The 9,942-nt window shown below is 36.2% G+C and overlaps 1 protein-coding gene and 1 pseudogene across 1 annotated transcript; one reads left to right on the forward strand and one right to left on the reverse strand.

Annotated features, from left to right (window-relative positions):
- The first annotated feature begins 3,410 nt into the window (after positions 1-3,410).
- LOC107767735 (polygalacturonase-like) lies at positions 3,411-6,561 on the forward strand (annotated as a pseudogene).
- A 157-nt stretch (positions 6,562-6,718) lies between these two features.
- Positions 6,719-9,253, reverse strand: LOC107767734 (probably inactive leucine-rich repeat receptor-like protein kinase At5g48380). The gene is made up of 2 exons (XM_016586823.2): positions 8,082-9,253; positions 6,719-7,800 (listed from the first exon to the last, which is right to left on the reverse strand). The coding sequence occupies exons 1-2, from the start codon at positions 8,973-8,975 to the stop codon at positions 6,895-6,897; spliced, it is 1,800 nt and encodes a 599-aa protein (XP_016442309.1). The 5' UTR covers positions 8,976-9,253; the 3' UTR covers positions 6,719-6,894.
- Between the last annotated feature and the right edge of the window lie 689 nt (positions 9,254-9,942).

The raw sequence follows: 9,942 nt of genomic DNA on the forward strand, positions 1-9,942 counted from the left end.
AGTCACAAATTAAAACGCTCGAAGGGAAATAAGTACTTACGGTTCATATTCCATTTCTCAGGAAACGGCATGTCATCGGCAGGGATCAGGTCCGAGGTTTTGACTCGAACAAATTAGCCCATCCAACCTCGATCACAAGTCTTGTCTATACTCGAGAACGTCGCTTTGGTGGCTCGGCAAGCAAGCTTGATTAACCCTCTTCGATAGAGTCGGGGACTATAAAGGCACATAAGGTGATCAAGGGTGAAAAGACACCCCTCGATTTTGCTTGAGAAGAATCGGAGAAGAATCACTATTCTCCAAAAAAAGGGTGGATTTGGCCAAGGGTCACGTCGTATCTCTTGCAAAAGGCGACGATGACAAGGTCTAATGGACCCAACGTAAAAGGATAAGTATAAATACTTAAGAACCCTTCCACATGGGTAGTAATTGATTCTTCAGGCGATGGGACTACCACGTGCTTGTCGCCCCAGTTGCATTCCTGTTTTGCTTTAAAGATAATTTTCTCGGTGATTGTACACTGGTACCTCGAGATCGGCTCACATCAGCCCGGTACCGAAGAAGGTTTTTCAACCTTAAAATCGATGACAGTTGAGCAACCTACCGGAACGAATTCCTCAGGACAAGGCTCTGCCGCATCCTCGCTGATGGCGGGTCGTGACGAAGAAGCGGTCTCTTTTTGCGGCATCTTTTTGGAGGTTTTCGCCATTGATGAACAAAGGGAACGAGAATTAGGGTTGTATACGATGAAAAATATATGAAGCGAAGGGATTTTTGAAGAAGATGCAAGAGTACTGAAAAAGCTTTTGAATGAAAAGTTTGGATGAGGATGAAAGTGTGAATATTTAAAGCCTGGTGATGACGGTTCAGAACCGGTAGTGGCCGACTAACGACTGACAGGCATTTAATGCCTTGGTAACTGGACCGACGGGATATTTGTTACATACGTCATAATCGGGCTCGTCGCTGACATCATCATCCACCAAGTCGGAGTTCGGAAATTCATATCGTTTCTCGTCATCTTCTTTTCGAGAAACGAGGGGACTATCTGTATTCGGTCAAAACCGAGTTTCCCTTCGTATGATTAATCGAGATTGGAATATGATGGTCTGAGGGTCATCATTGTAATATCGAGCCATGGTGCGAAGTATAGGTTGTCGAGCTCGAGACCTAGAGATCGATCAAGATCGAGATTGGCCAAGATTGAGATCGAGCCAAGAAACAAAAAAGTCGTTATAGCCGCAATTAGGGAGAGAATCTCGGCGAAATCACGGCGCAAATCAAGGAGAGATTAATTAATTAATATATCATGGGATCCCAACTATGTATTTTTAATTATATCCAAAATAGAATTTTTTCACTATATTAAGGGTTGTTATCACCTGTAGAGGGAGGATCAGATTCATTAAGATTTATAAAACATCAAGCAAATACTATCCTTTTTGAGGCTTTGATATTGAGTCATATTGTTCTTCTATCAATCACTCTCCATTCAATTTGATGGTGATAAAACTTGAAGGCATATGCTAACTAATTCATTTGGTTTGAATTTATTTCTTTTACAGCTAATTTCGATATTCATTTACTTATTTTTTTCGATTTGTACCAAGTTATACCACGTATCCTTGGAACTACATATAAATTCAATTGCTATCCGTTTTTCGGGTAAACAATGACGGTGTAATTTTTTTTTACTTTATTAATTTAGTTTATTCATTGTATTGAACATGAACCTAGAATCACAAATACCGAAAACATAACAAAATAAGTTCACTATTTGAGGAAGAAAAAGTTACTCCATTTAATATACTATAGTGTAATTTTTTACACTAGCAGTTAGAGTATACATAGGTCGGGTTCGTTCGAGTTTTTCAATTACCAAACCAAACCAGTTATGTCGGATTATTAAATCTAAAGACCAAACCAAACCAATAAAAGTCGAATTTTTTAATCTCGGTTTTTTGGATTTTTTCGGGTTTTTATTCAAAAGTCTTCATAGCACAAAACACAGAATTTGTGTTCCAATTATTTCTTTAATCCTAGTAAGACATAACTTTATAAGATGTTTTCAAGAAACTAACATAAAATATGAGATGAGTCATGGCATTGTACTAAAATTTTTAACAATAAATATAATAAAATCGCATAAAATAAATATTATTAATAAGTCATAATGAAAATAAACATAATCTTAAATTACTAAGTTGCTAAAATAAGTACGACTAATAATTACTATTATTTACATGAATAAATATTAAAAAAGAAAAGTTGAGCATTTTATCTAAACCATGAAAAAACTAAAAAAAATAAATATTCAACACTACTGTCATTCCTAGTACAATTGAATTGAATGTATTTTATTAGCATTAATATTGATTAGATTTTGGTTTGGAATTTATTTGAGTTAGTAACATTTATGGACTATAAAACTTATTGGAGCATTCAAAAATTATAAGTCAAATCTTGAAATAATACATTAAAAGACAAATTATGAAAAAGTTTAAGAAATATTTATAAATTACAATAAAATAAATATTTTAATGTATTGAATATATTTAAAACTTCTATACATGTACTATCGGGTTGATTTGGTTTCAGTTTGACTTTTTTTAGTTAAAACCAAACCAATTATGGTAGGATTTTTTCCCCAACACCAAACCAATTCAAACTAAACCATATGTGGGTTTTTTTTCTCGATTTGACTCGAATTATCAGTTTGGTGTGATTTGTCTGATTTTCTTTGTACACTCCTACTAGCAGTGTTATTTAATCTGTTATAGTATGTTGAATCTCTTAGTCTTTTGGTTATAGCAGTTACTATAATTATATTTTAGGCGGATGTAATAGTGTAGAACTTCTTTTACACTATTAATATTGTATAGAAGTAAACTCATAAAACATCTGTTTTTTTCTTCTTTTTCTTCTTCTTTCTCGTGGGTCGTGGGTTGAAGAAGTTTATATGGAGTCTTTAGTAACTGACTTTCGGTTTCTCTCATCTCAAAAATACTCTGTTTTCAGTATTATTTTTTTCTGTTTAATGAACCGAAAAAAGAAAGAAAAAAGGAAAACCAAAAGACTTCCAATCAACATAAGCTCAAAGTGCTTCCTTTAGTTTCTTGCAAAAACTTTCAGTTAGTAGTAATTGTTTTAATCTGTCTTTTTGTGTCTAAAGTCTTTAACACGTGACCAAGATATGCTAATGTTTCTCTTCTTTCTCAAAATATTTCGATCTTGAAGTAAAGTAAGTTGCATTTTTCAATTTTCTTTCTTTTTATTCCACTTGTATTGCACAAAACACCACTCTTTCATGAAGTGTAAAACTGAATAGTAAAAAGAAAGAAACAAGTTGTAGAGCTCTATTATAAATATCTCAACTCAAACTGCTCAACCACTCATCATCTCAACTCTAATAATATTCTCTGTTTTAGTCTTTGATCACTTCATATCTCATCAAAATATGAAAATGGAGAACCCCATTTTTTCTCTTCTTATTTCACTTCTCTCCATTTTCTTGACTGAAGCCATAGCTGATGTTGTGACATTAAATGTTCTAAATTTGGGTGCAAAACCAGATGGACAAACTGACTCAACAACGGCTTTTTTAACTGCTTGGGCAGCAGCTTGTGGCTCTTTAAAACCAGCCACTATATTTGTCCCACAAGGAAAGTATTTGGTTAAACAAGCACATTTTAAAGGAAAATGCAAGAATAGAGCCATAACATTCCAAATTGATGGCACACTTATTGCACCCTCTGATTATAATGTGATTGGAAATTCCAAAAATTGGATTATGTTTCAAGGTGTTGATGGAGTTTCTATTCATGGTGGGATTCTTGATGGCCAAGGAACTACTTTGTGGATTTGCAAAGCCTCCGGCAAGAACTGCCCGAGCGGTGCTACTGTAAGTCATAAAATTTTTATGCTATCAGTGTATTTTAACTTGTTGAAGGGAGTCTTGGCGTAACTTGCCGTCATTTGACCAGGAAGTCACGGGTTCAAGCCGTGAAAACAACCTCTTGTAGAAATATAGGGTAAGATTGCGTACAATAGACCCTTGTCGTCCGGCCTTTCCCCGGGCCCCGTGCATCGCGAGAGCTTAGTACACCGGGCTGCCCTTTTTAGTGTACTTTAACTTGTTGTAATTATATGTAGTTAAACTTTTGTATAATTAAGTGTTTTACTTGTACACATTGTTAAAAATTTCATTAATGACTTGGTGTGGTCAATAGAAGGTTAATTATTCTGGTCACATTGGGAAAACAAATCCAAAACTTGTTCATTTCTCGGAATTAGCAATTTTCTAGATGAGTGTAACTTTTCCTTTAAATAAGGATATACAGCTACTTTATGTAAGTAACTGTCCAAGTATTTTCAACCCTGGTATTATGGTTTATTTAATTTTTTCAAATGTAGGATTAAATTCTCTTGTGATAATAAGGAGTTTTGACCTTAGACTATAAGAATTTTAAATGCTGCTTTTGAACTGAAATCAATAACCCAATTTCTTGCTTCATAATGTTCAAATGCTGACTTAAATTCTTGTTATTGCAGAGTCTGGGATTTTCCAACTCAGATAATATAGCAATAACAGGACTAACTTCATTGAACAGCCAAATGTTTCACATTGTCTTCAATGGGTGCAAAAATGTGAAGTTGCAGGCTGTCAAAGTTTTTGCCTCTGGCAAAAGCCCGAATACTGATGGTATTCACGTTCAATTATCGTCTGACATCTCGATCTTGAACTCGAAAATCAGTACCGGAGATGATTGCATCTCCATTGGTCCTGGAACTACTAACTTGTGGATCCAAAACATGGCTTGTGGCCCTGGCCATGGAATCAGGTAATAATAATTAAGTAATAAGTGGGATCAGTAACTTGGAAAATATTAAAGAGGGCCTTGGTGTAACTGGTAAAGTTGTTGCCATATGACCAAGAGGTCACGGGTTCGGGCTATGGAAACAGCCTTTTGCAGAAAAGCAGGACTGCATACAATAGACCCTTGTGGTCAGATCCTTTCCCGGACTCCACGTATAGCGGGAGCTTAGTGCACCGAGTTGCCATTTAGTAACTTGAAAAATAAGGCAGGTGTATTATAACATATGAAAGCCGACCCCAACTTGTTTGGGACCGGGGCGTAGTGGTTGTTGTTAGATAAAATATATTGATAGTGTAAAAATATTGACTTTATCGGTGAATAAGTTAAATCCCTAATACAATAATATGGTGGTGAATTTTGTTGCAGCATTGGGAGTTTAGGCAAGGGTTTTCAAGAAGCAGGGGTGCAAAACGTGACAGTCAAATCAATTATATTTAAGAACACACAAAATGGTGTTAGGATCAAAACATCGGGCAGACCAAGTACTGGCTTTGTAAAGAATGTTCTTTTCCAACATGCTACAATGGTTAACGTTCAAAATCCAATTGTTATTGATCAGAATTATTGTCCATATAACAAAAATTGTCCTGGCCAGGTATGAATTTTTATTTAACCATTAAAGTTAGCGCTACATTCGCCAGATATTTCCTGATTTTCTTGTTCAATAGGTGTCAGGTGTGACAATTAGTGATGTTACATATCAAGATATACATGGAAGTTCAGCAATGCGAGTCGCGATGTAATTTGATTGCAGTAAAAGAAATCCATGCCGAGGAATAAAATTGGAAGATGTACATCTCACTTATAAGAATCAACCAGCTGCTCAAGCTTCTTGTGCTAATGCTGCAGGAACAACTTCTGGCATAATTCAGCCAACTAGTTGTTTATAAGGGAAAAACAAAGAAAAGGGGTTCTTTCCCTTTTTTATTTTCATTTTTTAGTATATTTAGCTCTTAATTTAGACAAGAGAGCAAGTGGTTTAATTTAATTGCTCAGACTAAGTGCTTACTTGAGCCTGTGGTGTGACTGGAATCGCCTGGCCTAGCATCTAATTAAAGACAGAAATTGTTATCCCCATTATTCAATGTAATAGAATATCTTTCTCCTTTGCTCCATTAGAAGTGTCAATTAAATGCTTTAATTGTCACAGCTAACAAACTAAAATGTTCAATATTAATGTCTGAACTTTCTATAGGTTCCACTAATCTTATTAGTTCTGTAAAAGCATGTAGTTCTGTCTGCTCAAGGCTATTTTCAGCGACGGGCACCGTCGGATCACTAAGGCCGACTTACGTCCCTGCTCGACGGGTGGATCTTGCAGCTAAGCTCCCTTCTGCCTTTGCACTCTTGGGCCAATCTTAGTCCGGCCCGAGGAAAACTTTGCAAGCCTCGGTTACCTTTTGGGAGGCCTATACCCCATATAAACTGTCTACCTGAGACTGTCCCTTGGCCCATAGGTCCTAACACAAGGTTAGAATTCTAGCACTTCCTGAGTAGTATCTCACTGATGGCTCGGGCTCCCGGAAGGAGGCCGTATGAGGTGATAATCTCATATACGGTTCTGTAGAGTGGCAGTAAAGATGACTTAGCCGTCAACTTTCCACTATCACCCCAGAAAAACCAAACTCCGCCTTGCATAAAGTTGCAAGAGTACGATTAACCTATGGATTTGAAATCACTGCTTATATACCTGGTATTGGCCATAATGTACAAGAACATTCTGTAGTCTTAGTAAGAGGGAGAAGTGTTAAGGATTTACTCGGTGTGAGATATCACACTCTCAGAAATTGCCTATAATATTTCAAACTAAATAAATTCAGCATGAGTCTTTTGTGAACTCCTTTTAGAAACTGCAAATGCAATCAATAAGGCTTTCCAATATTGTAGAATATCTACAGATTCATAGCTAGGACAATTGCAACAAAAGCTATCAGCATACAGAATCAAAATATGGCTTTCATACTTTAGTTTGGTCTGCTCCTGCTTTATCTTCTGATTAACCAGATAAACTATAGCACTAATCATATAGGCTTGAAATCTCACTTGCTGAGGGTATTTTTCGTACCAAGTCCTTTCGACCCTGAGAAATTGACCTCAGTGTGTCATACACTTCCAACATTGTTGGCCTTTTATTAGGAAAGAACTTCACACAGTTACAAGCTAATTCAAGAAACTGGAGGATTAAATTGTCGACTCCTTTTCCAAGCAAATGTCTATCTGCATCAAGTAGACAAGGCGAGTGATCAAATAGATTTCTCGAGCTGGTCAATTCATATGGTTCCTTCCCAGTTACCAGCTCAAGAAGCACAACACCAAAGCAGTAGATGTCTTGCTTGTAAGAACCTAAACCTGAATATTCAGCTACTGGAAAAAGACTCCAACTTAGTGCAGTGTCATTCTTACTCCAAAACTTGGCTTCCCAAAAATTGGATATTTTAGGTTCAAAATTTTGATCTAGCAATATACACCGTGTGCTTATGCTCCCGTGTGTAATGTGTAATTCGTACCCATGATGAAGCCAAGCCAGGCCTTTTGCTACCCCAAGCGCAATCTTAGCCCTCAAATGGAAGTCCAAAATCTTGGCCTTATCTTCGGTTGAGTGCAACCATTCATGAAGATTTCCATTAGACATGTATTTGTAAACAAGAAATCTTTTTTCTTTTTCAGCACAGAAACCTATAAGAGGCAATAGGTTCCGATGTCTCAGGCCACCGAGAGTTGTTATCTCAGAGACAAACTCGTCCTCCAAATTCTCCCATTCATTGAGCTTCTTGATGGCAAGTGTCCAGTCATTTGGTAGAATTGCTTTGTACACTTTGCCCAACATTCCATTTCCTATTAAATAGTTTTCACTAAAACCAGAAGTTGCTTTTTCCAGCTCCTCAAAACTCATTCTAGTGACAAACTTCTCCAGCCTTAATATCTGTAAAGCAGCCTGTTAAATCATTGGAACATACAGAATAGAACAACAACAACAACCCAGTATAATCTCACAAGTGGGGTCTGGGAGGGTAGTGTGTACGCATACCTTACCCCCTACCCCGAAGAGGCAGAGAGATAGAAACACTTACTGTTATCAAATTTGTTCATTGAATAAAGAACAGCAGAAAATGTAAAGTGGCAGTCTATACGCGACGCTAGCAAAAAAATGGAACTTAACTAATGCAGGGGAAATATTGGAAATGTACGTAGCAGGATCTTTACCTTCTGGTTGCTGCGTAAGTCCTCTTCATCTGGCGAATCGCTTCCTGAAGTTAAATGTTCCTTTGCCCTCAGTTTCCATTTGTTGAATGAGACTATCTTGTTGATTACCTTGCTTGGAAATTGAAATAAGCGAAGGACTAAAGCCCACGTAAAGAAAAGTACCCAACCAACCACAAACGCTTTAATGAACGAAGCATGATCGATATGTTTCCATATCCAAGAATTCTCACATCCTTTCAAAGGCTTCCCACAAAGCTCAGGATTGTTTGCAAAACTCTCAGCTGTGATTTGTTCACTAAGAAACGATGGCACTGCCCCAGTCAAGTAATTGTTGGCTACACTGAATGTCCGAAGGCGAAGTAAAGAGCCTATTCTACTTGGAATTTCACCTTCTAGATTATTATTGTCCAACCTCAGATCGTTAAGATGAGCACAATTAGCTATATCAGGTGGTATATTGCCAGAAAATGTGTTATTTGATAGATCAAGTATTACCACATAATCAAGTATCACTGAAATATCAGAAGGGATAGTTCCATACAACTTGTTGCCTGAAAGATCTAAAGCAGTCAAGCTTGTGCAATTTTGAATGCCACGTGGAAATTCACCAATTAATCCCATTTTTGGAAGCATAATGCTCAGTACCTTAGTCTCATCAGGATGCCAACATTCAATTCCTATAAAAAGGCAGATGAAACCTTCAGTAGAATTGCTGAAATCCCAAGAGTCCAAAGAATTGAAAGGGTCTTGTAATGAATCTTTTATTGATTTCAAGCAATGAATATCAGTATCTGTAGCACTGCAGACAGAAATTAAGGCCAATAATGTCAATACAAAGCCAAGAATATTGCTGACAAGAAAGAAAGATCTTGTTCTGAAATTTGAAATCTCCATAAATTTGAAAGACTTCCTGCTAAATCTTGAACGGAAAAGGGAATATTAGCACTGAAAACCTCTCTGGAGAATGATTAATACTTCAAATTTTATACTTAATGATGCAATGGGGTCAAACTCTTCAGATCAAGCACTCAACTTCGTTGTAGTTTACTGAAGCAACAAAAGTGTACAATTTTGGTCTTTACAACTACTATTTATTAATGATTCTTGACTTCATAGTTTGACGTTTTCAGAGCAAAGTTTCAATCATGTGGAAATTGGGATAAGTGAATATGGAAATGGCACTGTTGGGTTTGGGAATTATAAAGGGCAAATTATATATTTGGTCGATCAGTCAAAAATAATTATATCTGATAGCTAAATTTATAAAAATATATACTGATTGTGTATAAATTTTGTATATTATATACTAATATACAAAAACATGCATCATTTTGCCGGCTATTATTTTTTACGTGTAATTTTACCTTTTTTACACAAATAACCAGCTATATTCATTATTTACTTTTTCTCGCCAGTATACATGGATTATACATATTTATACATATATATACATATATTATATATTTATCGTCTATTTTAAGTGATTGAGTGGACGACTATTTAGGTTAATTCTTCTAAATATTATGCCACCCAAATTTGACTCCACTCGCATCAAATAGTATTTGTAAGCGTAAAAATTACACGGGGTGCCCTATTTAGTCGCCCCCATTTAATCTGTACCCATTTTTTAATTTTTTTTTAATCTAGTACCCAAATTTTAGATAACTTCAGGTATTTTTCTCCTCCTCCTCCTCCTCCTCCTCCTCCTCCTTCTTCTTCTTCTTCTTCTTCTTCTTCTTCTTCTTCTTCTTTCCCTCTGAAAATAAAAGTGACCATGAATTCATATGGTATTTGTGAGCATATTTTAAGGTAGTTTAGGGTATTTTATAGTGGTAAGCTGTTGTGGCGCTTTATTTTTTTT

This window comes from Nicotiana tabacum, chromosome 15, assembly GCF_000715075.1.
Source record: "Nicotiana tabacum cultivar K326 chromosome 15, ASM71507v2, whole genome shotgun sequence".
In the NCBI taxonomy this organism is placed as follows: Eukaryota; Viridiplantae; Streptophyta; class Magnoliopsida; order Solanales; family Solanaceae; genus Nicotiana; species Nicotiana tabacum.

Bases quoted from the DNA above. Each gene is read 5' to 3' on its own strand.
- LOC107767734 (XM_016586823.2), bottom strand. From the start codon at position 8,975: ATGGAGATTTCAAATTTCAGAACAAGATCTTTCTTTCTTGTCAGCAAT. The intron at 7,801-8,081 runs GTAAAGATCCTG...GCTGCTTTACAG, and splicing joins ACTTACGCAGCAACCAGAAG to ATATTAAGGCTGGAGAAGTT.